Raw genomic sequence first — 27,156 nt, 5'->3', positions numbered from 1 at the left:
TTTTTTATATTTAATAAATACATTATTTATTTAAAAAAATAAATAATAGTTGTAAGAAAAAATCTGCACTGCCTAAGAAAAAAAGAGGAGCTTCATTTACTGAGTGCGTATAGCATACCGGCATTATTTAGTCTTCATAATCACGCAGTAATGTAGACATTTTGGGCTCCATATTACAAATGGTAACCTGAGGTCCAAGGTCGTAGAGCTAGACTCTTCCTGCCCAACCCCTCCCCGTTTTCATTGCTGTTGGACTTTGTAGCCCTCAGTCTTCAGAACCCTGGGAGACAGGGTAACTCACGCACTATGGCCAGCAACATGACCCCAAAGGGCCGTCTTACCAGAACTCCCCAAGAGATGGACACACAGCCTGCTCACCCACAAGCCAGGCAGAGCTGGCCTCCTCTTACCTACCTAGGGCCCACGGAACTCATTTTTGCCTTTTTTTCCTAAATATAAAAACATATATTCCATTGGGAAAACATCAGCTTGGAAATCCTAGAGGCTAAAATCATTTCTCTAATCCAGAGTACCAACAGTAGGAAAGCAGTGCTCTGTACAGTTGGCAACTGACTGCCCTGCCCTGGGCCTTAACTGGAATCTGGAAGGTTCTCTGTGGTGACTGAATTTCTTTTTAATTTGTCATTAGAGGATAATTGCTTTATAATATTATGCTGATTTCTGCCATGCATCAACATGAATCAGCCACAAGTATATATATATCTCCTCCCTCTTGGACCTCCCTCCCGTCTCCCACCCCATCCCATCCCTCTAGGCTGTCACAGAGCATTGGGTTGAGCTCCCAGTCAGCAACTGAACCTTTATACAAACCATGAGAGAAAGGAGAAAAGAAAAGCCAGAATAAAGAAATAAACAGGGCAGGTACTTTAGTCCCTTTTCTTTTATCAATAAGAATCCTTTTTTCCCCCTGAGATATGAAAGCTTAGGACAGGCTCCCTTGGCATGCTCTGCCTACTTGGGCTGGTCTTCTAGACAACCCAACCCTTTGGACTCCTGCCCTCACCTAACACCTCAGGACTGGCTCCTTGCTCCTTCGTCGCTGGACTTCTGGATTGCACACTTTCCACCTCATGACTAGCTTGGGCTTTTGACTTCTGGAAATCACTGACGTCCAGCACTCAGATCTTCAGCGTGACTTCATCCTGACCTTCAATAGTCTATCCTGCCCTGGAGCTTTACTTGCTCTCACGCCCTGGGTAACAGCAGATGGGAGGGGGTTATGTGGGTAGGAACATGGCTTTGCCCCTCATTTCCAGTACTCAGCTTTGGGGGGCACAGAGGGAATCATCGGGGGTGGAGGTCAGCAGGGCCCAGGGCATCTGTGAGTCACCACAGCACACAGTGATACATAAATTCAGGGGAGTGGAGGTTATACATGAGTGACAGGAGGCCATCTCTGACCACCACCAAGGAGCAGAAAGAAGGACTCTATCAGAATTCATTTCAGCATTGATTCCATCCGCACCAGCAAAACCATCACTCTGCAATCCACATGTCATGAAACCTTCCCCCAAAATCTGCAAAATTGCCTTCATGGTGCAAAACAATAACAATTTAATTAAACCAAATATTTACAATGGCAGAATCCAAAGATAGAGATATTGATAAACAGACATAAAACTCTTTAAAAGAATATAAATACAGGATCAGTATTTATAAAATCAGTAATACCTCAAGAAGTAGTATACATGGCACTTTCTGACAAACCGTTGTATTTTTCATCATTTGAAATAAATAAAGGTTTTTCTAAATAAAATGCTTTTCTACTCCCTGAGCCATGCTTTGAAAGTGCTCCCTCCTTCTCCCATACTGCCCATCTACCAGGCTGTCAAATTTCCTTTAGTTCTGCCAAAAGACACCCTTTGATGCCCCGCTTTCAGCCTCCTCCTCTAGTCTGCTATGGGCCCAGAAACCAGGCAGTCACATTGGTTAGAACAGTTTGTAAATGAATAATAAATAGAATTTTAACAAATGGCTGTAGGTTTCTAACTTATAAATAGAATGTATGGCCTTGGAAAATGGCCAATGCTCTGGTTTTCCATCTGGGTTCTGGGTTGGTAGGGATCCCAGGAAAGTGAGGTATGAACATAGTTTTAAAAAAAAAAACAGATATACTGACCATTTACTGATTAACTGTATGATGTAGCATGGATTTGTTATTTTTCTCTGAAGTAGACCTGATAGCCCATAGGTCAGGTAAACAGACTGACACCCATCATATGCAGGAAGCCCTTTAAGAAGCTGGGTGTTTCAAATCTACTGCTGCTGCTGCTGCTAAGTCGCTTCAGTCGTGTCCGACTCTGTGTGACCCGAGACGGCAGCCCACCAAATCTACTGGTACACACCAAATCCAACTATCTGGAGATATTGTTAGCAGAAGATCACTCAGTGACCTCAGAGGCCAGAGCCAGCCCATCCCCCCCAAACCCTGCCAATTCTATTATTTCTGCACTCTTGAAAGTGCAATATGGGTCTACTCCACCCCCAGATAGTTAAAACTTAGCCTATGCTGCTACCAGTTTATAGATGCCAATTTACATATGTCTATAAACATATCATTCCCTCTTCAGATCTTGAAACCTAGACTTTTACCCCAAATATGATGACATAGCATGTCTAAGGTCATTTAAGTTGGACACCCATGGAGGCAGTATCATACAAAGATAAGCACACCAACCCAGAGTCAACTCAGGCCACGTCTCTGCTTGTGGTTGTGGTCACTGTGGAGAAGAGCTGGTCTTGACAACCCCAAGGCAATCTTTACTCCCTCACTTCTCTTTTTGTATGCTGCCCATCCTCCCAGATGAGAAGGTGATAGCTGGAGACACAGTCCTGAAGAATTGTAGGTGGGTTGAACGTGGGTTGGTCTCACCTAAAGGCCACCCTTGGTCCATATGCAGAGTCCTCAGTGAGGATCAGTGAGCTTCCAGCCTTCTCAGCAGTACAGAGCCATCATTAGCCACTGGAATAATGAGGAAGCAGGTTACAGTCCATTCAGACCCATCTCTGACATTCAGTTAAGGATGCTTCATCTCTCAGTCACCTGGTGACTGGACTTGGGGCCTCCTCCCCCTCACTCCTGGGAAGCCATGGAGACAGGACATTAATAGATGGCTTAGCCAGACGGACCACACCATCCAGTGGTAAGTATAAATCAACCTGAAATATAATCAACCTTGACTTCTCCTGGTGCCTGTGAATGATGATAGCCAGAGATGCTGGTTGATTCTACATTCAATTCGCAATGCAATTTTCCCCCACGAATTCAATTTGGCACGTTCTTGATAGCAGTGTGCAGGTGTGTGGACCGACTGGGCAGCAGAGATCCATTAGAGCATATTCTACATGTTTACATTTATGAACCCATTGGTCTGACAGCTTTATGTGTGTGTGATGAATGGTCCCTCTAACTCACACAGTGGGGATCTCTGGAGAGGCCACACCCCAGGCCAATTACATAAAAAGGGTCATGCTGATGCTGGTGATGATGAAGGTGATAATGGTGACATTACCAAAGGGATCAGAGAAAACCCCAGAGTGAAATCCCGACAAGTTTGCTGCTCCCTTCAGACCTCCTTGAATGACCTTGAGGATCTCCTTAAGGAACCAGAGATGATGAGGGCTGCAGAGACTCTTAGAGACCACCTCGCTCACCCAGCTCATCTCACATATTAGGACGTTGAGGCCCAGAGGTGTAGCATGATTTGCCCACAGGTGGTTACAAGGGGTGCTGTGGCTTGTAACAGTCCATTCTCTTGTTGTGATAGCACATTGCTTTTTAGAAGCCTCCTCAAGCTGTGGGCTATCCTGTGTCGATTGCCACACTGACACTGTCCTGCTCTCTCAGTGCTGAGTCTGCGGCTATGGAGGGACTGCTTGAGATCAGGAGGTGGTCTTGGGGACCTTTGCTTGGGGATGGGCTCAGGAGTTCGAAAACCATTGCCTCTCTAGCTGCATCCCACCTTCACACTCAAACATGGGAGTGATTGAGGGTAGACACACTGTGGGTCCCTATATCTTAGAAAGTGAAAGTCACTCATTCGTATTCAACTCTTTGCAACCCCATGGAATTCTCCAGGCCAGAACATTGGAGTGGGGAGTAGCCTTTCCCTTCTCCAGGGGATCTTCCCAACCCAGGGATCAAACCCAGGTCTCCCACCTTGCAGGCAGATTCTTTACCATCTGAGCCACCAGGGAAGCCCACCAGGGAACCTTCTATATCTTAGAAGGTTATTCCATAAAATGGACATCTGGGGTCAAGAGAGAAACCCCAGCTTTTATCAGTCCCTTCCTAAGCAGCTCAAACAGAGAATGTGTTTTATTTTTTTGGCCACCCTGCATGTGGTATCATAGTTCTCTGACCAGGGATTGAACCTGTGCCCCCTGTAGTGGAAGCACAGAGTCTTACCCACTGGCCTGCCAGGGAAGTCCCAGAGAATGTTTGAGAAAGAAAGGGCAGATGATTCAACTCCAGACTCCAATGTCTATGCAGCAAACACCATCTAACACCACATCTGGCCCATAGAAGGTGCTCAGTAAATCCATGCAACCTGAGTCGTCGGGGAAGATAATCAGTGATCAGTGTCAGACACAGTGTTGTTTTCCCCTCAGCATATCACTTCAATCATTCAACAAACACTTGTACCTTCCCCCGTGCCTGGCACACAGCAGGTGCCCCATCAAAACAATGCCTGAATGAATGAATGAAGTGCTGTCCCCTGAACTTAGCAGAATGCAGGGTCCCCAGCACCCTTCTCCTTCACAAGACCCTGGACCCGCACTGGCCACCACTCCCTAAGATGATGAGACTCAATCCCGTGGAGAAGGTCTTACCTCTGGCTTCTGGAGGTATATCCCTTTGCCATCTTGGGTCAAGTTTTGGAAGACATCTGTGAAAATGCAGGAAAAAGGAACATAGTTAATGTGTGTGTGAGTGTGTGTGTGTGTGTGTGTGTGTTGGAAACATAAGGGACTAGCTCCTCCCATACATCCCCTCACCCGGGAACCCAATTTTGGCCTTGGTGCAACCACACGTGCCACACTTGTTCTAAGCAGGCTGCCCCACATCTCTGCCCTGGAACAGGCAAGGCATCCGTGAGTTTGGGGAGATGCAGCCAGATTTCACAGAAACAGAGCCAGCATTCCCCAGAGTTCCCTGCACTGGCAGCGTCCTCTTTGCGCTTGAACTGGGGACAGGTGGGCAATCCACGAGGAGAGCAGAGGAAGCCCTGGTCCATTCTCCTTCCCCAGCTTACCCTCCATGTTCTCCACACGCAGCATCAAGCGGACAAACCTGACGAAGTCCATCTGGAGGTCGGGGCCGCCGTAGCGGATAAGCATCAGCTGGCAGACGTCATCACTGAGCATGATTCCTGCGTGGAACACAGGCTCCTGCCGTGGGCACTGGGACCTCACACCTAGCTCCCCTCCCACCTGATGCCCCTAAATTGTCCCTCTATCTCCAGGACCTGAATTCTAATAGCCCAGGGTCTTCTTTGACAGGGTTCATTGTGAATTAATTACTTATCTTACTAATCTTATTTTCTCTCCATTCTCTGTCCCTGTCCCCTAGGCAACCAGGAGGATCTCTTGATCAAGCGGGTTACTGGCCTTCCAGGCAGGACGCAGTCTGCTTAGTGGTCAAGACAATCTGTTTTGGAGTCTGGGAGTCCCGGAGGTAAGCCCCAGGTGACTTAACTTATCTGAGCTGCTATTTCTTCCTCTGTAAAGTGGGGATTATGACAGGGTGTTGGCAAAGACTAAATAAAGTGTGGGTGTGCCAGCCCTCAGTAAATGTTAGCTGTGAACATACTGATAATAATCCATGTTTTAGTTAATCACAGATCCACATCTTTGGGCCTCTGAACTCAGGGAGTAACTCTGCTCTTTAGAACGACTGTAGGCTTCCCTAGTGGTTCAGTCGGTAAAGAATCTACCTGCAATGCAGATAGACCTGGGTTTGATTCCTGGGTCAGGAAGATGCCGTGGGGAAGGAAACGGCAACCTACTCCAGTACGCTTGTCTGGAAAATCCCATGGACAGAGGAGCCTGGCAGGCTGCAGTCCATGGGGTCACAAGAGTTGGACACGACTTTGTGACTAAACCACCAGCAGGACGTCACGCACCCCTACCCCACCCCTGCCCCACCCCCAGCCCCACTCCGGGCCTGCTGTGTGCCTACCTGCCTCCCTCATGGCAGCCCGCAGTTGGGCCCAATTCAGGGATCCTGACCGGTTAGTGTCTTGCTTGTGGAAAACCTCCTGGGAAGAACACAAAGCAAAGGCTGAGGAAGCCAGCCATCTCCAAGCACCCCCTGACCTTGCACCCCAGTGTCAAGCCTGCAAGACTGCTAGTGAGCGTAGGCCTAGCTGCCCAGACAAGAACAGGCTGTGGTCTCCTGGCCGGGATCCCACCCCCGTCCCAGTTGTCCTTTAGGCTGTAAGAGGGGGCAGTGTTTCTGTCATGAGGGATGGAGAGTCAGGATACAGATAAACATGCTTAATCTAAGCGAATCATCCAAATTTTGAAGGGCTTCCGACCTGATGACTCAGGAGACAGGAGAACGGTTATGAGCAATGACTGGAAAAGTAGGCAGGAGACAATTTATGACGGACTCTAAATGCCATGCTAAGGGGTGTGAACTTGATCTGAAGGCCACGGGGAGTCTCTTCCTTTTAGTTAGGTAAGGAAGGAGGCAACATGATCAGATGTCACTTTCAAAATCCAGAAGACTATTGCAACAGGCTCTCTGGGTTTGGAAGAGAAAGTAAGAAACACTAGAAGGACACTTGGGAAGACTGGGTGAGTGGTTGGGTAGTGTCCGGCAAGGGTATTCTCCTCGGTTCTGTCTCATCTCAGCAAAAATTGGAAGCGACGGACGTGAGAGCCCTGGGCGTGTCATAGCTCTCGGACAGACCGTGCTATAGCTCTCGGGTCTTGGACAGACCATGTTATAGCTCTCAGGTCTTGAACAGACTGTGTTATAGCTCTTAGACAGATCAGTGTTACAGCTCCGTGTTACAGCTCAATTTTATTTAGAAAAAAGCAGGAAAATACATCCTTGAGGTGTGAAGGCATGCCAACCCAAAGACGTAAAGAAAAGAGAGGGGGAGACCTGATCCTTTGGCTCCTCTTTTTATATGTTTTTTCCTCCCCCCGGGCCTGCCCTACGTAAATTGGGCTAGCCAGGAGTGCTGTTTGTTCTACCTGAAGTCCTCACTCCAGTCCTTGGACCTCTCTTTGTTCTATTTTCGCCGGCTTTTCCCTTCATTGTCTTTTAGCCACACCATTCTGGACTCGTGTTGCCTATTCTAACTACCTAACAGTAGAACGGGCTGAAAGGGAGAGGTCTTTTACAAGTTTTGCAGAATTGCCATTTCTGCGCCGTCCTGCGGGAGGCCAGCTAAACACTTGTTCTCACCTGATAGAACATCAGCTGCTTCCACAGGTCCCTGAATTCCTGGATACTCACAGTGCCGGATGCGTTAAGCTGATAGCAGGGTTAAGGTCAAAGCCACCATAGGAGTTTCATGCCCACCTCTGGAAGCAGTGATGGGCCCTTCACAGAGTCGCGGGCAACTTGGGACACCACAGTCAGTGTTGGACATGCCTAGTTGGCCTCCCCTGACTGGTCTGTCCAGCCCAGGGCTCCCTGGCCCTTGCTAGGAAAGGACAGAATGAGCTGGAACACAGCAACGCTGGGAAGAGAGGTGGGGATGATGGTGGTGACAACAGCTTCCATCTAGTGAAACAGGGTATTCTGATGTGGCCAATTTGATACAGTTTAAATAAAACATAGTAAATATTTTATCACTGTTGTTAAAACTAACTTATGGATGGATTCAGGCACAAGGGTGGATGAGGAGGCCTTTTCTATTTAGTCATTTTGTGACAAGTTAACAGCTGAATGGTTGGCTCTGTAGACCATGTCCAAGTCGCCCCACGTCAGAGAGACTGGGTCAAAAATACCACCACACGCCAGCTCTGTTGGAGCCCTGGCGGTGGGCCTAGTGCTGAGCTACACACTTGACCTTCATTTTCACCTAGCAGTTGGGGTAGTTACTAACTGCCCCCTGCTCTGGATGATGAAATGAGAGCTCAGCGAGTATGATCTCGTCTCTGGTGACAAGGCTGGGACCTGCCCCAAAGCCTGCACACCTGACCACCATCCCCCATCGCCCCTGGCCTCTGCAAAGTTGCTAACAAGATTCTTTGTATTTGCAACCCTCTTCACACTATCCATTCTATGTGCCTCTCTGCAGTGTGGGTAATTAAACTCCAGTTAACTTGTCCACTTCCCTGGTGGCTCAGATGGTAAAGCGTCTGCCTGCAATGCGGGAGACCCGGGTTCAATCCCTGGGTTGGGAAGATCTCCTGGAGAAGGAAACAGCAACCCACCCCAATACTCTCGCCTGGAGAATCCCACGGACGGAGGACGAGCCTGGTAGGCTACAGTCCATGGGGTCGCAAAGAGTCGGACGCGACTGAGCAACTTCACTTCACTTTCTCCAGAATAGGCTTTAACACCACCCTTAGGCTACACATGAGGACTTTGTCACTCCTCAGAGCCCTAGTTAAGTGCTAGGGCTGGGTCTCAACCCCAGGAAGTCTGGCTCCAGGCCAAAGCTCTCCAACAGCAGAATGCATCCACCCACAAACCTGAAAGGATACATCCAGCAGGGCCAGGATTCCCTGACAGGCCTCAAGGCTGAAGAGAGGCTGTTTGCTTCCTAGACCTGTGAAGGAACAGAAAGAGTCTGCATGGGAGTGGCCCTGGGACTGCAGGGAGAGGCAGCGCTGTCTAGACCCTCCAGAGGTTCCAAGGAGCATCATTTATGTTGGGGATGGGGAGAGTAAGAGCAGTGGAGACTGAGAGAGAAGGCTTGGCGGGTGGGGGCGCAGGAGGTGATTCCTACCCCCAAGGAAAACAGTAAAACCCTGCAGAAAACATTCTGGCTTACACAGTGGGACAGATGAACATGGCCCTTTGTACCTGGTGGACTGGCAGAGAGGTGACATTTTGTAACTGGGGGAGTGGCAGAGGCAGGTAGCCAGCTGGTCACAGACTACCCAGCCTGAAAGAGCAACTTGTCCAAGCTCCCACCCAAACTGGGAGACAGCCTCAGACATCTTGACAGTCCTCCTGTCAGCGATGGGACCTCTCTTTTTCACGTGAATCCATAGCTCCAGGTCAGGAGAAATTTCTCATTTAATTCCAAAGGAACCTCTTTTCTCATTCATTCACTAGCCCTAGTTTTACCTCCAGAAAAACATAAATAACTATCTGTCCCCTCCTTGACATCTCCCCTCCATTCTAAATATCTAAACATTTCTCCAACGCTTCCCCAGATGACATGGTTTCTAAACCCACACCTCCCTGTTCCATGAGCTATGCTTTGCCAGCATCTCCCTAAAATGTGATACCAAGACTGGAACACACGCCTGCAGCTGCAATTGGATTAAGCAGAGTACAGTGGGTCTATCATTTCCAAAATTTTCAGTCTGCATTTCCCAAATTACGTTCCAAGGGAGATGTTTTGCAGAGAAAGGGTTTTGAGTTCAAATACATTCGAAATGTTTTGTATTTACAAGCCTTTTCTCCATCATCATGTACCTTAGCACGTGATTGGTATAGAGGAGTCAACATTGAAATTTTGTTTAACACAGAATTACCTAAGCTCAATTGACCATAGAACCTAACCCTTTTTATTTCATGGAACACTCACTAAAACCTTTTGGTTTCTAACATTTCTTGGAACACGATTTCAAAAACACACATCTAAAGCTTCCATTAAATACTGTCTGAATTTGGATTAGCTTATTTAGCAGCAACTTAAAACTATTAGCACATGTTAAGCTCAAGGTCAACTAAATTAACCAGATATCTTTCAAATAAACTGCCACAAAGATGAGGTCTCTTCTGTTATGAACTTGTGTGACCGATTTTTTAAAAAGTACAAAATGGCAGTTTTTAATTATCACCCTGACTGCATTTCATCTTTTTGGCTTGGGCACAGCTTGTGGTGAACATTCTGAATTTCAATTCTGTTGTCTATTAATGATTCCTCCCAGCTCTGTGCCATCTGCAGATCTCATAAGCCTTCGTGTCTTGTCTTCTTCCAAGCCATTGATAAAAGCTGAGGACGTGTAGGGGGACCAAGGGCAGAATACAGAGATTCATCTAAGTGTCTAAACATGTAGACTCTGATCCATAACATAGAATTATTCCTCTGGTTTCATTTTTATAAAACTCTTGGGATTGATGCTAAAATTTTGAATCATATTGCTACTTTCCAACCCCCACTTCATCACTTGTTATGAGAGACTTTACCAACTATTTTGCCAAAATCTATAGTGGCTCTTTGATCTGTCCACCAGAAATCCTCTCATAGGAATAAATGAAAGCAATGTGTCCATCCATTCTTTTAAAAATTTAAATGTGCAGAAGCCATCTCTTTTAGATAATTTCCATAGAATTTTTTTTTTTTTTTCCGGATGAGGGGTAGGGAGGGGGCACATCTCATATTCTATCATTTCTAGAGCCTCGCCTTCTGGCTCTTTTATAATATTCGAGTGTGGCTTTGAGAAACCATCTGGAAATTATGCAATTTCTGAGTTTGTTTGGGTTTGAAGTCTTGGCTTCATATAAAAGAGAAGCAATCAAATACCCTTCAATTGTTTGGTTTACTTTTTTCATTTTGAGGTTCATTCTCTTGCCTGGAGAAATTATGTTCTTCTCATTCAAAATCTACATATAAAATACTTTTAGATGGGCTTTAAGCTTTCCTGATGATTTATGCCAGGCTTCACACAAAGGCATCCACATCGAAGTTCTCCTATGTGATGAGCTCCCTTCTATCTGATTTTTGTAGGTTAATCAATTTAAATATGCGCTCATCAGAGATCTCCCTGGTAAGCTACTCAATACTTAATTATTTATTTGCTGAGTTGAAGAAATGAGTGCTATTCTTCCACAAGGACTTTCTAAGCCAAGAAAGGAATACTCAACTATTCTTCACAAACTAGCGGAAATCTTTATTTTCTCTACCATGTATCTCTACACACCCAACTAAGCAAAAAAAAAAAAAAAGAGCTATTTTCCCAAGCTGCATAAATTCCTCTACCTCTGTCAGACCACACGACCGACCCTGGTGTAGGACAAGCTGCTGGGGAGACCAGTGGGCATTCACATGGCCCATCAGGAGAAAGAGAAGCAGACACAGAGTTCAGAAAAGTCGTGTCCCCTGAGTCCAACAGGAATGACTGAAATACTCACCTGACCAGGGCATGTGGTTCAGGATATTCTGCAGTTGGATTGCGTTTATTTCTGGATACTGAAGTGGAAGCAGAGGGTCAGGAGAAAATCATCATTCCTGAAGTCTCATTGGATGTAGAACCCACAGATAAACAGGGCTGGGAAAGGCCTCTCCCACATCTGCTTAGCACAGCATATTTGCCATTTCTGGGCAGAATAAGTTACACCATTTTCTTATACATAAGGACGTGACTAGACATATGATTAAATCCAAAATTTCATAAGAACTTCAACAACAGTTTAATTGGGTGTCAAATTCAGAGTGCCCCAGCGGGGCAGGACTCTTAAGAAGTAGACTAATAGAGGTGTTTCTCAAACTGGGTTCTATAGACATGCTGCAAAAGTTTAGCAATTGAGTTTTAATTTTATTCTTATTTAACTATCCTTAGCCAAGAGTCCAGATTTCCATTCTAGACTTCATCAGAAGCCACTCTTTACATGGGCATTTGACTTTAAAACATGTTAATGAAATGTAAGTACCATAAATTTGAACTTATAAAATGGATATGATACCTTTATATTTATCTGTTCTATATATCTTTATATATCTGGATTCTCTATGTGATTCCATTTGATAAAAGGACTGCAGCAGAAAATGTTTGGAAACCCCTGGCATGGAGGAAAATTCTTAAAAACAACACACAGAAGATTTTGATGTAGCCTCTCTGACTATACTAAGCAAATGCCAGTGTGAAAATGAGAAAAGATGGGAAAGCAGGCAACTTGTAAGTTAAATCAGGAGTGTTACTAATGCAGGAAGTGCATGTTCTTCCAGTTTTAATGACATCTCTCAGATGTCAGACCCAGATTTCTTGCCCTGTTCCTAACTGGGTTTACTGTCCTACAAGTTAAGAATGGGGTGGCTTTTGCTGGTGCTCAGACCTGGGTCAGTCCAATGAAAGACCTTGAAAGGCTACCAGGTGGATAGCCTTCCTCTTCCTCAGTGCCTCTTACCAGTCCCATCGTCCACAGGGGCCCACCCACGGGGTCTTTCTCCCTGGGTTTCCCTCCTCCAGACACCCCAGGGCTCGCTCCACCCTCCCCTCCCAACACAGAGTCTCACCCCTGCCATATTCCATTTTTTCAGGGATTAAAAATTGAAGTTGTTTCTCCCACAGCAAATCAAGGTAGCTTCCAAGAGCAGATATGCATTTTATAAGAGATTTCTGAAAACAACAGCTCTACCCATTTGTCTAAAAACTTGAGGGCTCTCCTGGAAAGTGGCAATCGGGACTAGGAAGCCTTAAATCACAACTTATACCCAGGATCAAGCAGAGACAAACCCATGCTTCATGAAATTAGGGGCTCTGCAGTATCCCTTGCTCCTCCTTATCTCCCTTGGTCAACTTACCTTTTCAAAGAGTTTGGTGAAGAATTCATCCTTCCCTTCACTTTGGTCTACAATTTCCTATAGAAACAGACATACGGAAGGACAAGGTCATTCCCTGGACAGATGGACTCTCATGCATACACTAATGGGTCATGGCCCCCAGGCCTCTGAAATCTACAAACCTGACCTTGAGCACCGCTTTAAATTTTCTGCCATAGCCTTCACATACATCCCTTGTTTCTCTAACCCTCAGTGGCTTGGGGAAGTAGCAAACCATGAAAGGGGCAGAAGAAACACCAGGTAGAGAGAAATAAGAGCATGGATGTGTGACTCGTACACAAGGGCTCTGGGCCTTCAAGACCAAGGACCTGATCAGAAGGGCAATTCTCCTGGTACAAAAACAGCAGAATCTGAGGACTTTTAGGGCATGATAGGTAACACAATATATGTGCCATCGAGGGCTTCCCCAGTGGCTCAGCGGTAAAGAATCTGCCTGCAATGCAGGAGACAAGGAGACTCCAGTTCAATCCCTGGGTTGGGAAGATCCCCTGGAGGAGGAAATGGCAACCCGCTACAGTATTCCTGCCTGGAGAATTCCATGGACAGAGGCTGCAGTCCATAGGGTCGCAAAGAGTCGGACACAACTGAGGAACTGAGCACGCACACGTGTGCCATAGAGTAGGGCCTGCAGGACCTGTGGACCTCTTCCCCCTAAACCCTAAAGGTGAGGGGAGAAGCCTACCCCCTGGCTTTGTGAACAGATCCAGTCACGTGCAAATCTACCTGAAAACTCACCTTAGAGAAGATGACTCTGGAATTGCTGCCGATTTCACTGAGAGGGGAGAAAAGACAGATTTACTTCTTGGGGATAGCCTTGGGAGCCTTTTGGCCAATACCCTCCCTCATCTTCCCAGCTCCTTAGCTACTGCACCATGCGGGCCTTGCCCGGCTCCACCTCATGCCCCACTGGCCCTTGAAGTGTGCAGTCTGGCACACAGCTCAGCACTCGGCTGTACTTCTCCACCTGCCCTGCGCTCTCACCCCCTGCATTTGCTCAGGATGAGCCCTCTACCCCGACCCCATGTGCCCTTTCCTCCCCCCACGCCCTCATCTAACTGCTTCCACTCACACATTAACACTCAGAAGTCTCACAAGGCGGTGAGACCCAGGACCAAGTTAAACTACCTTCGCCCAAAACATGAATGAGAAAGAACTGGGTCCTAAGTACTGAAGGGCAGTCATGTCAAAACAATCCTTGGCAAAATACAGGCCTACCTCATTTCACTGTGCTTCCCTTTATTGTATTTTTCACAGATTAAAGGTTGGTGGCAACCCTGTGTTGAGCAAGTCTATGGGCGCCATTTTTCCAACCGTATTTGCTCACTGCGTTTCTCTGTCACATTTTGGTAATTCTCACAATATTTCAAGCTTTTCATTATTGTTTTATTTGTTATGGTGATCTGTGATCAGTGTTGTTGTTATTGCAAAAAGATTCTAACTCCTTGAATGCTCAGACAATAGTTGCCATTTTTTAGCAATCAAGTATTTTTTACTTAAGGTATTCACATTGGGGTTTTTTGACACAATGCTATTGCACAATACTACAATACAGTATAAACATAATTTTTATATGCACTGGAAAACCAAAAACCCCTGTGACTCTCTTTAATGAAGTATTTGCTTTATTGCCGTGGTCTGGAACTAAACCTAAGATAGGCCTGTTATAAGTTTGGCTGGGGTGTGTGTATATTGAATTGTCTGAGCCCGATAATTGATGACAGCCTCCCTCATCTGAACAATCCCAGTGCCTCCTATAGGAATCACCACCTCCATGAAGCCACCCCTGCTTCCCCTAGGACCATGGGAAGTTGGCTCAGATGCTCCTCCTGATGTTCTCCTAACACCCCGGGCAAATGAACACTTGCCCCAGACAAAGTGTAACATAAATAACTGCTCACATACCTATGTCCTTTCCAGACTGAGCTCCTGGGGGGCAGGACCCAGGCCTGTTCTAGCTTTTTCTCTAGCAGAGTGCTCATTTGTTAGGAGAGTAGGGAGGAAAAAGTGAAGGTGTCTCCATGCAGAGGCTGTCCTGCTCTCGGGCTCGCCCTGTCTCTCTTCTGTGTGGTCACAGAGACCCTCCACCATTTTCCCCTTACTCTCCCTCCCTTGGCCCAAGTGGACCCCAATGTCCAGGAGAGGCCTGGCCCTTACTAAAAGACGTGCTTCCTGGAGAAGACTCTGAGGACGAACTCAGACTCCTGGCAGGCCTCAGATGTGCAGGGCACAATCACGTATGTCCCTGGCTCCAGCCACAGTTCCCGGCTCACTTCCTTCTCTGTGAGAAACGTCGCACGGCAACTCAGGGAAGCATTTTTCCAGAAGAACTCAGACGGCAGTTTCTTCTGGGCATCAAAGATCTATAAATTGAGGACAGAGGGCAACAGATGAGGTGATCATCCATGGCTTGTGGTCAGGCCTGGGCACCTTGTCCAGGAGCCAGGACGAAAGTGGCCTCTGATTTGCCAAATGCCACCTCCCCCAGTGGAGGGGTGAGGAGTGGAGAGAAAACACGAGGACATGTCCTGAGTAGGCACCTCTGCTGGGACCTTACATGAGGCTGAATACATAGGTCGTTTGATTTGACTTTGTGTTAAAACAACATCATGCATAGAATGAGGTGAGGAAGGTCACTATGTCTACACGTCCACGTTACAGTTGAGGGGCTGAGGCTCAGATAAGTTAGGTCATCTGCACAGAGTTACCCAGCAGGTAAGAGTCTCTGCCAGGACAGGAATCCAGGGCAGCTAAGCCCCAGTGCCCATGTTCTAGATCCTTCCTGATGCTGCCTCTGGGTATGCGCTATAGTTTCAAGGTTGATTATGATGTGATTATGGTCACAGGTACACACATACCACCAGCCATCTGCCTCCACACTGATCACCTGGACATTCCACACCACCTCAGGGAATATAGCCTCGTAAAAGGGAAAGAGGACTGGCCAAAATCCAGAAGACCCAATCAGAGGTCTGGTTTGTGTTTTGTTTTTACAACATATTTTTTTCTCTCTCTCCCTCCCTCTTTTATTTCCCCCTCTGGCCTTATTTTTCTCTCTTACTTCCTCTTCCCTTGGCTCTCATGCAGGGCTATGGAGGGAGGGGTGGTCCACATGGGGCTGCATGCATTTGCAGATAAAGACACTACCTACCACATAAAGACATTGCCCAGATTCCACTCACGGCTGGGGAAACAAAATGTATCTCCTGGTCATGCTTGCTTTCTTATTGAGACAATGAGAACTAGAGAATCGGTCCGTTGCTATCTTTGCCCTGGTTTCCTGGAATCTCAGAACTCACTTTTACAATCAGCTGCAGTAGCTATCCTCTGTGTAGTGTTCCTGGTAGAATCAATTGCTTCCTTCTCCCTTGTCCATTTATAACTTTTTTCTCACCAGATGAATTCTATAACTGGTTCATGGTTTTGCTCTGTTTACACTTTTTATTGTAGGTTGACCTAAATTCTATTTAGGAATAGGCTTGATATAAATAAATTTTTCTTTTTAAATTAATAGGTAACTTTGGGAGCACTCAGTATCCCCTTGGGAGTGAAGGAAAAAAAAAAAAAAAAAAGCCCAAACCGAACTAAGACACCCAATGCAAAATGGTTTCTTTATAAAAACCCTTTTACTCTAATGCGTCTAATCTGATAAAATTAAGTTTTTCACTCCTGTTTTCTTTGGGAAACAAAATAATAGCTGCCACCCTTCAGAGGCCAGGAGAGCTCAGGCCTTCTTAACTGATCCCTCTAAGCTGCCACTGCAGCTGAAACAGAGCTATCCTTGTCCTCTGCCTGCGTTTTCTGTTTTGTTTTCCCAAGCTTTCATCCCCGATTCCTAGGCGGTGGGTTGCATGGTCTCCTGTTGTCCCCTCTGTTATAGATCTATTTTATGATGGGCTTCATAACTCAGGCAAGATTGTGATTTATCATTCTTCCTCTACTGTGACAGTCTGAAATATTTGCCCTAGGTATTTATGTAGAGATTTAATAAATTCTAAAATTTATTGGTTCTGCATCAGGCTCAGACCTCTCTGCAGAGGCATAGGGACTTTAGGGGGGACCTTGGATTAAAAAGAACAGCAGATGTTCTGTGCTTGCACACACAGGCAGTTGGCATTATTGCCAGCCCTTTCCAGAGCTCCTTACGTAAGGCTCCTGCAGTCACAGTGACCCCGGCCATGGGGACATCACTCCCAACCAGGGCCAGCGGGCAAGTGTGCGACTCACCTGGTTCACCTGAAAAACAACAAAAAAAGAGGCCTCGTGAGGTGCTAAATCCAGCTCTTTCACAAGCACAAATTCTAATAGAGGCTGATTTACAGGAAGGCTCTACCCAGAGGCCACCGCCCCTCCCAGCAGACTTGTAGTTCTAGTCAGTGACATTTTAATCCATCATTAGAAATTCTGGAAAACGGTGAGGCAAGGTAAACTTGGCCTGGGGAGAGGGACAAAGGGAACCAGAATTAACTGTATCAACTGTATCAACATTGTACTGTGCCATGTACATTGCTAAGCTTTATCCACAGGATCTTCTTCTGCTCCACCCTTTGCATAATTATCACTGTCCCCGTTTTACAGATGGAGAAACTGATGTTCAAATGCAAGGAGGTGGCTTGTTCTAGATCATGTATTCCCAAGGGACAGAGACAGGATTTGCACCCATGGTGGTCAAAGGAGGTGGGCAGACAGAGAGACAGATGGTAAAGAGGACAGGGAACAGGAAGAAAGGATAAGACCCCACGAGAGGCCTACTGACCCTGAAGAGGTAGAAGCCAATGGCGAGGTGAGGCTTCCAGTTGCGGTGCCTGTGTCTGGGCTTCTGGAGCAGGGATACCAGCACGCTGCAGAGCAACTGGGACCTCTTGCCCTCCTGGGGTCTCCAGACTGACAGCAGGAACTGTGGGTTCTTCCAAAATGTGTCTGGGGCAAAACACAGCAAGGTGAGACAAGTTTCCCTAGCATCCTGCTTGCCAAACCACAGGGAGGGGCACAGATACAGGGCGCCTCCCTGGGATTCCCACTCCAGGGCCACCTGGACAGAGCTGGGGCCTCTTCCACCATAGCTCTGTCCCTTTCCCACCCACCTCCTCCACCTCGGGTTCTTTTGTGGACACACAGACCAAAGGTTGCTGCTGCTGCTAAGTCACTTCAGTCGTGTCCGACTCTGTGCGACCCCATAGACGACAGCCCACCAGGCTCCCCCGTCCCTGGGATTCTCCAGGCAAGAACACTGGAGTGGGTTGCCATTTTCTTCTCCAATGCATGAAAGTGAAAAGTGAAAGTGAAGTCGCTCAGTTGTGTCCAACTCTTAGCGACCCCATGGACTGCAGCCCACCGGGCTCCTCTGTCCATGGGATTTTCCAGGCAAGAGTACTGGAGGGGGTTGGCATTGCCTTCTCTGAGACCAAAGGTTACTCTCCCTGTATTAATAGCTTTGGCCCAGCACACTGCCTGGCACAGACTTTGTGTCCTGTATGTTCACTGCCTGGGTTGGTGACTGTGTTAACTAACTGGAGAGAAGATGCCCGTGGTGCCAGGGCAGCTGCATTTTAACGGGGACCAAGCCTTAGCTTATGAGGAGCTTCAGCCTTTGGGGGGACACTAAAGGGGAGAGAAAGTCAGGGCTGAGGGGGAGAGAAAGTCAGAGCTAAGACCACTGTGACCTTGCTGAGATCCTACCCCTCTAATCTTTCCTACCATGGAGATGGCTCAGTACCTCCACTGTGGAGAAAGGGATGCAGTCCCCAAACCACTCCACTTGGAGAATGTATATATGTTCATCTCTTGTACTTGATGACCTGGGAATCCTTGACTTTGTTTCTCTATCAAACTCTAAGTAAAGAGGGCCTGATACATACAATATAAATATTAATTCCAATCCTGCCTGTTACCGGGTTGTTACTTCAGCACATCTAAGGCCTTGTCCAAAAACCACAGAAAGATGTAACTTTTCTATTATGCATGTGCACCTATGGCCTCCTGGTGCTGGGGGAAAGAGAACCCACCCTCTAGAAAGCTGCAACCACAACAGATGGGCAGCTTGACAGAGTTCTATGCCTCTGTGCAAATTAGGACAAAGGTGTCCCATCTTCCCACTGGGCACAGCCCAGGGCCAGCACACACAGCTCGGCCAGCAAAGCCCCCTACCTCCTCAGCTAGGTGCCCCGGGGAACGGCTCTGCCCACAGCCCCGTCTTTGCCTGGAGAAGCTGCCACTTTAGCCGCGAAAGCCTCTGGCTTCCATATACACACTCACCTTGGGGCGACTTCATCTGGCCACCAGCAGTCCTCCCATTCTCCCATCTCCCCTCCAGCATGGTGTACGACCACTTCTGGCCCACCTCCTGAGTCAGCAGGCCTGGGCTCAGTTTACAGATGACCAGAAGCATGAAATGTGCTTTAAAGTCCTGCAGTGACATCCTGTGCAGACAATAAAAGAAAGAAAAGAAAGTGTAGTCGCTCAGTTGCATCCGACTCTTTACGACCCTATGGACTGTAGCCCACCAGTCTCCTCTGTCCATGGGATTCTCTAGGCAACAATACTGGAGTGGGTTGCCATTTCCTTCTCCAGGGGATCTTCCCGACCCAGGGATCAAACCTGGGTCTCCCGTATCACAGGCAGATGCGTTACCCTTTGAGCCACCAGGGAAGCCCATGGAGATGACATTCAGTCATTAGGACCAGAGGGAAGCTGCAACTAAGGATCAGGCACCTAGCCCTCTCCAGACCCAGGGCCCCATCCTCCATGCCCTCATGCAGACCCAGGTGAGTGGGGCTGGCTGGAGCAGCGTGAGGGTCCATCACCAGCAAGTGGTGCTACGGAGAAACCCTACTCTGTGGCTGAAAGCAGCCTCCAACAACGGCTGCCTGAGGGCAATGATCCTGTGCCACTGATGGTGGTGATAAAGCAGAATTGGGGTATTAGACATGTTCAGTGAGAATCACACAGATCTGTTCCTAGTCATCTATTGATTAAAAAAATCTTTGCCCCTACAGGCTAATGTTATGGCCCGAGGCATGCCACCTGAACCAGCAAATGCTCAGTTTACTCTCTGTAACAGGAAAGTAGTAGTATTTCCAGGGCTCTTGAGTTCAATGACCTCTTTAAGAATAAGTCTGAAAAGGATTGGTAAGGGGAGAAGAGGGGCCCGTGGGACAGGTTGGAAAGGGTGAAATGCGGAGGAAATGAAGAACAAGTGGGTCTCGTGTCAGACACCCAAAAGCAGCATCAGCTCAGGGCATTGGCCATTCATAAAAAGAGGTTAGAGGCTTTGGGGTGGGTAGGGTAGTACCGCTTTGCTCTGGAGGGCGCAGGTGGAGTAGCTTATAGTTTGGCAACAAACAGCAGTCATAGAGGAGGCGGTGGCCACCCACACTCTCTGCTCTGAGCACCCACTGAGCTCCATGCCACAGGTCTCTGCTCTTAGCACAGAGACTGTGGATGTTGGATTGCTCTGCTAGGCTGTGAGCCCCTAAAGGGTCTTCTTGATCTCCTAAAAGAAATGCCTGGCATATATGAGGCATCCTATAAATGTCTGCTGAATGGATGTCCTAATGTAAGCCAGGGCGTCTGTCCTGAGTCCCTGTGTCAAATACCAGAATTCTCCATCATCATCTTTTCTCAGCAGCAGAATCTTCTCCTTGGGGCTCAGTAGGTCCCACATACTCGAGCTGAAAACAGAAAAGAAATGTTTTCATGGGGGAGGAATGGATTACAAAGGACATGCAAGAAACTCTTCAGTAAATGCTCTGTAATGGGCTTAGTTGCTCAGTCTAGGCACATCACTTACTCTGAGTCAAGCTCTGGACTAGGCTCTTGACATGTTTTATTTAAGGATAACAACAACTTTACAAACTAGGGATTTTTATTGTCATTTTTGTGTGCGTGCGTGCTAAGTCATTTCAGTTGTGAACAATTCTTTTGTGTCTCTATGAGCTGTACCCCTCCAGGCTCCTCTGTCCATGGGATTCTCCAGGCAAGAATACTGGAGTGGGTTGCCATGCCCTCCTCCAGGGGATCTTCCCGACCCAGAATCGAACCTGTGTTTCTTATGCCTCCTGCACTGACCAGTAGGTTCTTTAGCACCAGCGCCACCTGAGAAGCCCCACTGTCATTTTTAGAGGTAAGGAAATTGAGGTTAAAAGCGATCAGGTCACTTGCTTGAAGCCACAAAGTTATTAAATGTCAGAACTACCACTGGAATCTATATTGCTATTTCTTTTTTTCACAACCTGTCATTTTGGACTTTATTTCTGGCCATAAAAGAGTAAGGCTTTCATGTATCACTTCCCCACTATCAACAGCTAAAAATCGGACAAAATACATGAAATAACCATTTTTGGACACAGCAGGCAGCACAGAACTGTGACCTCAAGAGGAGGGAGACAAATGAAGTGAGCCCTAACACTGACTAGACTCCTGCCTGAAACTAATTCCCCAGAGAGTGATGCAGGGACATGGACCCTGAAAGAGCCCGGCAGTCTTGCTAAGTGGTGGAGACAGAGTCTGAAGTTCAGGGAGGACCAGGCAGCTAGAATTTGCTGGAGACAGTGCCACTTAAGGAAGGAGCTCCAGAGAACTTCATAGGGGGTCCCTTGAGTCTTTGGCTAAAATAGAATCTGTGCATACATGAAATGAAACCCCACAAGACTGGATTATAGTGAGAACAATTCCCAGAGTTGACACCAGGTTGGAAATCATTTGAATTCCCACCAGCCAGGGTTAAAAGCCCTTACAGAATACATGGGGTCTTCCGTAAAGAACCCAAAGAGCCTACACCTTAGTAGTGAGGTCAAATTATCCCCCCAATACAGTTTTTCCTAGATCTGTCCTAAAAGAAAACTTCAAAGTATCATTTTAATCCCTAAGCAACTAAATTTACAATGTCCAGCATCTAATAAAAAATAACTAGGTGTATGAAGAAGCAGAAAATGTGATCTGTGACCAGGAATAAAAACTGACCTAGAAATAAGAGAAATATGATTGAACTAGTCAATAAGGACATTAAAACACCTATTATAAATATGCTGCATGTTCCCAAAGATGTAAAGGGAACTATGGACATAATGAAAAGCAAAGTGAAAGATATTCTCAAATGGTATCTCTAGATTTAAAAAATATTTATTCAAAATGAAAACTACTTTGGATGAGACTAACTGCAGATTAGACACTATGGAATAAAGCCCATCATTTTATTTAATCCTTATCACACTTCTGGCTCAAAAGAGGTTGCTTAAGATCACACAGCTGACAAAGTTAATTTAACTCATCATTTTTTCTCAAAACAAGCACTTGTTTTCCTAAACAAACTACTAGCAACATTATGACACTATATTTCTGTAACACTTTAAAATTTATATATATCTTTGGATGCCATTTTTCTACATAGATCCAGTCCCTCTGACAATTCTCTTTATTAAAATATAATAAATAGAGTGCAGTACAACCTATCAGGAGTAAAATTCTACTTATTTTTCTGAGCCTTCAATTTTTCACACATAAAAATGATTCAGTGATAATGAACATGTGAAAATGTTTCTGTACTCTTAAGTGATATGTGAAAGTGAAAGTCACTCAGTTGTGTCTGACTCTTTGCTACACCATGGACTATACAGTCCATGGAATTCTCCAGGCAAGAATACTGGAGTGGGTAGCCTTTCCCTTCTCCAGGGGATCTTCCCAACCCAGGGATCCAATCCAGGTCTCCTGCATTGCAGGCAGATTCTTAAGCAGCTGAGCCACAACAAAAGCCCAAGAATACTGGAATGGGTAGCCTATCCCTTCTCGAGTGGATTTTCCCGACCCAGGAATTGAACCAGGGTCTCCTACAGGCAGATTCTTTACCAACTGAGCTATCAAGAAAGCCCCCAAGTGATACGCAGAGTTAAGTATTATGAATCTTCATTGCCAGAGGGGGAAGGACTATAACACTTGGTCTGCCTTTCTGCCTGTGCCCTATGCCAGCCTGTAGCCTGTAAAGCCCCAGGGTTGGTTTTAGGCAGAAACAATCAAAAAGTAGGCATCTAATCAGAATGCCCAGAGGTCATTAAGTGTAATTAGAGTGCAGGGGCCAAGCCTGATCTGTCTGACGCTGACTCGACAAGTCCAAGTGTACTGACTAGAAAGAGCACTGGACTAGACGCCAAAGACCTTGCTTGAGTCATGCTGTGAGACCTTAAAGAATTCACTTAAGGAATTCTCCAGGCAAGAATACTGGAGCGGGTAGCCATGCCCTTCTTCAGGGGATCTTCTCCACCCAGAGATCAAACCTGGGTCTCCTGCATTACAAGCAGATTGGTCTGTATATTTAAGCATTGTATATGTATGTGTGTGTGTGTCTGTGTAAATCACTTTGCTATACACCTGAAACTAATACAACATTGTAAATCAACTATTATTCAATTTAAAATAATAATAATTATAAACATGAGGGATTGATCCACACAGTCTAAAAGCTTTCCTGATTCAACCTGAGACCAAAAGCATGCACTGGAATTTGTGTCCCAACAACAAACTTCTTTGCAGCCTTCACCTACCCCGTCCTCACCCCTCCCAGCCAGCCTCAGACATTCACCTGTCACTCCAGTCTCCTTTCCATTCTATCTTCCCCCAGGGGTTCCGGAGCCTGACGAGATACTCAGGTCCATGTCTGGTGGTCACCTGCACGAAATGAGAACCAGTTCAGGTGGCTGGGCTGAGGGCCAACAGCAAATGCTGCGGATATCTGGGTGATTTCATGCCTGGAGCTGAGACCTTGACATGAACCTCAAAGGCCCTAGGAGTTGGCAGAGGAGAAAATGGCTCTGCTGTTTTACTCTCTGTGAGACCTAAGGCAAGTTACTTAACCTCTTTGGGTCTGTTTCCTGATCTGTGAAAAGAAGTTAATGATCACGTCTATTGCATGAGTTGAACATTCGAAGATATGTCTACTGAGAATCTGTCAATTTGATCTAATCTGTAAAAACGGTCTTTTCGGGTATAATTAAGTTAAGGATTTTGAGACGAAATCACCCTGGATTAGTGCGGGTCCTAAATTCAATGACAAATGTCCTTACAGAAGAGAAAGAGAAAGACAGAGGAGACGGGCGTGTAAAGATGGAGGCAAAAACTGGAGCTATGCGTGTGAAGCTAGGAAAAGCTGGAGACACCCTGTGTGGGAGGAGGTACAGAAGGATTCTCCCCAAGCCATCAGAGGGAAGATGGCACTAAGGTCCCCTGGATTTCAGACATCTGGCTTAAGAAAACACTGTGAAAAAGACATTTCTCTTGCTTTACATCTCCCAATTTCTTACTAATGTACCTACTCATAGGACTGTCGTGAGCACTGAGTTAACACTGGTAAAGCAGTTAAGACGGTATCACATACTAAGTGCTAAATTTTGTTAAATAAATATAAAATCATAAAAATAAATATTTTAAAGTATAAATTTTGTTATCTAAATATGAAAAAGTTCTTAACACACCAAATATGATTGATGGAGATCTAGGAGATAGAAGTCAGGTGTGAATGGAGTTGAAAAAATCTGAACCAGAGTTTAAGGGAATTGGAGGACTTTGGGGAAGTCACATCCTCTACAGAATAGCAGAAGTTCTCGAAGATTCAACCTGCTGATTCCTTATCTCCATGCTCCACTCCTGCTGCTCCCTCCATTAGGAAGGCCCTTCTCCCCTGACACAAATCTACCCATCTTTTAGGGCCAACTCAAGGCCACCTACCCTACAAAGCCTTTTCTGATTTCCCTCCAACCAAACCAGATAAATATTCTCTCCTACCTCTAAACCCGAGAAGACTTTCATTATTGCTTCCTTCTTTCAGCTTCTACTTTGCTTCCCTATAGATTTCAAATATGATTTGTCTCCATACTTGATGGTAAGCTCTTTGTAGATAGGGTCCCTGTCTGGTTCATCTTCCTCTCAATGTTTAATAAAGCTCAAAAGGTAAAGAGCGATGGAAGGAAACTGGAAGACTGTTGAAAAGGAGCATGTGGGAAAGAAGCAGGAATTTGAAGGGAAACCCCAGATAGAAAAGTTATCATTTAGCAGCCCAGGGCAAAGCAAAGCTCAAGAAATGGTTACGAGACACAAGAGGGCTGTGTGTATGCTTGGTCACTCACTCATGTCCAACTCTTTGCAGTCCCATGGACAGAGGAGCCTCATGGGCTACAGTCCATGGGATTTTCCAGACAAGAGTACTGGAGTGGGTTGCCATTTCCTTCTCCAGGGGATCTTCCCAACCCAGGGATTGAACCCACAGCTCCTGTGTCTTCTGCATTGCAGGCAGATTCTTTTACCCGCTGAGCCATCGGGGCTAGATGGCCGATTGGCCAGGGCTGCCCCATGGCAAGAGAGGCTGGGATGATACTTGGAGGCGGCAAAGCCTGAACCTACCATTTCATCCGGGAAAAGTGGCACAGAGGTCTGGGGAGCCCACCGCCTGCTTTGGCAGGCCCACCAGAGAACTGACCCCTAGACTGGGCATAGATAGTAACATTCACCAAGATGAGGTAAGGCATTGGGAAGAAGCCCTGGAGAGAAGGGAGAGGCGGAAGAGAGACAGAGGGGCCAGGTTCCACTCACCTTCCTGAGGCCTGTGAGTGTATAGGCATGGCCGTCCACCAACCCATTCTCCAGCACCCGCTCCTTCTGCAGAGATAGAGAACTCCTGTCAGTACTCCTGTCAGAACTCCTGTTGGCTGTGGGATACAGCCAACCTGGAAGTCAGAGGGACCTGCTGGCTGGAGCAAGGGTTTATGGGAAGGGTTGGGAGAGACCTATGTGGTCTTTCCCTACAGTTTTCAAAGCTCTTCAGCACCCACAGTCTCATTTGAGCCTTTGAAGAAGTCAGGGTGCCATTCTTCAGTGATTGGCACCCTGCTTTCCAGAGGGCAACTCAACTCAGAGCTGCTAAGTCATGTGAGGCGACATGATGGTCATTAGTGGAGGCAGGACTAAACTGAGGACTTCCTACTACAGTTTCCGGGTTCTTGTTTGTTATGAAATCAGACAGTGATAGCTAGCAGAGCCGGTAAACTGCCTTGCATGTAGTTGACACTCAAGAAATGTTAGCTCCCTTCTCTGCACACCATCTGTATTCTACGGGGTTCTTGCCTGCCCCGGGGACTCAGCTCTGCTCATTTAGTTTGAATATCAGGACTCTGGGTGAGGGAGTTGGGGGAGTCCGGGGCATACACTGAGGCAAGAGCAGCAGCTGGTGGGTGAAGGGAAGGGGAGTGGGGAGGACGCTGTCCTGCCAGGGCATAGCCCAGTCTCACCCCACAGTGGGTCTGGCAGCCAATCAGGGTTCTGCTGTACATGGCTCGGGTTAGGACATCCCAGAGGCTGTCAGGGGCTTCTGACAGCTTGATGGTCATTGTCACCCCTCCAGTGAAGTCCACAAGGGCTTCAGACACCTGTCCACGCTGCAAGTCTTCATAGGAGCCAGAGAGCCTGCCCAGGAAAGGAACAGATGTGAGAGAAGAGTGTTTCTACTGTACGCAGAACAGTCCAAACAAGTCCAAAGAACCCCCTGCTTGGTTATTCCCAGGGCATGTGTCTGCTATCCCTTCCTCCCATCCCAGGTGCAAAAAAGAAATATATACTCAGTTTCTATTCCTACTGCACAAGTCCATCCATCAGGGAAAGGTAAGACTCCAGAAAGGTTGTTCCAGTGGGGTGACCCTTACATAAGAGACCCTGGATGTGTCACTTCTGTATTTGCTGAGCTAGGCCTCAGTATCTCACTTGATAAACTTCCCCTGCCTCCTCTTGCCCTCCTTCAATGTTGATGAGAGAGAGACAGAGACAGAGGAGGAGGGAAGGGCCAGGAAGGAAAGGTGAAAGGTTTGTGCGGTTATCTTACTTAGCATAGGCCTTTTCCAGAAGAGCTCCCCAGAACAAGTTCTTGTAGGTAGAAGAGACAAAGACCAGCTGGCCAGCTTCATTCACAGGTAGTCGGTCATCTACCACAATCGGAACCCACTTTCCAAAGTGCCAGAACTGGAAGGACAGAAGGCCATGGAGGATGGTTAGCCCAGGGAGCAGAGATATGACTCTTCCAGAACCTTCTTTCCTATGGCCTCCCCCAGGCTGGGGCACCCAGAGGACACTCACCCAGAACTGGAAGATGCCAGCATACTTCTTCGTGAAACTCTGATTTAGGGGAACAACGCGACTCAGGATGTCCTGGTGCAAACTCAGAGCTTGCAAAGCCGCCAAGAACCAGCAGTCACCTAAGCCAGAGAGCACATGGAATCCACATGAATCTGCTGGACATATATGCGAAGACCACAAGTGTCTGCGTGGATGTGCTGTACAGGCCTGCGCAAACTACCAGTGTCCACGTGCATCTAGAGGACTAACTGCAGGCAAGAAATGCCTGGTCCCAGTTCCTATCCTCTCTGGACTTGTGGCCTAATTTAAGAGAAGGGAATTCTGT

At 46.8% G+C, this 27,156-nt stretch overlaps 1 protein-coding gene across 1 annotated transcript in view; it reads right to left on the bottom strand.

The window, feature by feature from the left end:
• Positions 1–788: 788 nt before the first annotated feature.
• CAPN14 (calpain 14) overlaps positions 789–27,156 on the bottom strand; it is a 38,080-nt gene continuing 11,712 nt past the window's right edge. Inside the window, exons 4-22 of the mRNA XM_061432920.1 lie at positions 26,832–26,950; positions 26,581–26,717; positions 25,994–26,168; positions 25,299–25,364; positions 23,296–23,381; positions 20,318–20,392; positions 18,978–19,141; positions 17,479–17,642; positions 16,950–16,958; positions 14,880–15,085; positions 13,461–13,497; positions 12,687–12,743; positions 11,297–11,354; positions 8,692–8,756; positions 7,442–7,510; positions 6,203–6,281; positions 5,277–5,393; positions 4,855–4,910; positions 789–2,983 (exon numbers count right to left, since the gene is read on the bottom strand). Coding sequence (XP_061288904.1) covers positions 2,957–2,983; positions 4,855–4,910; positions 5,277–5,393; positions 6,203–6,281; positions 7,442–7,510; positions 8,692–8,756; positions 11,297–11,354; positions 12,687–12,743; positions 13,461–13,497; positions 14,880–15,085; positions 16,950–16,958; positions 17,479–17,642; positions 18,978–19,141; positions 20,318–20,392; positions 23,296–23,381; positions 25,299–25,364; positions 25,994–26,168; positions 26,581–26,717; positions 26,832–26,950 — 1,766 coding nt within the window. The 3' untranslated portion in view covers positions 789–2,956. The remainder of the gene's footprint in view (positions 2,984–4,854; positions 4,911–5,276; positions 5,394–6,202; positions 6,282–7,441; positions 7,511–8,691; positions 8,757–11,296; positions 11,355–12,686; positions 12,744–13,460; positions 13,498–14,879; positions 15,086–16,949; positions 16,959–17,478; positions 17,643–18,977; positions 19,142–20,317; positions 20,393–23,295; positions 23,382–25,298; positions 25,365–25,993; positions 26,169–26,580; positions 26,718–26,831; positions 26,951–27,156) is intronic.

Source organism: Bos javanicus, chromosome 11 (genome assembly GCF_032452875.1).
Source record: "Bos javanicus breed banteng chromosome 11, ARS-OSU_banteng_1.0, whole genome shotgun sequence".
Lineage (NCBI taxonomy): Eukaryota > Metazoa > Chordata > Mammalia > Artiodactyla > Bovidae > Bos > Bos javanicus.
The sequence above is the reverse complement of the archived record's forward strand: the minus strand, read 5'-3'. Positions and strand labels throughout refer to the sequence as shown.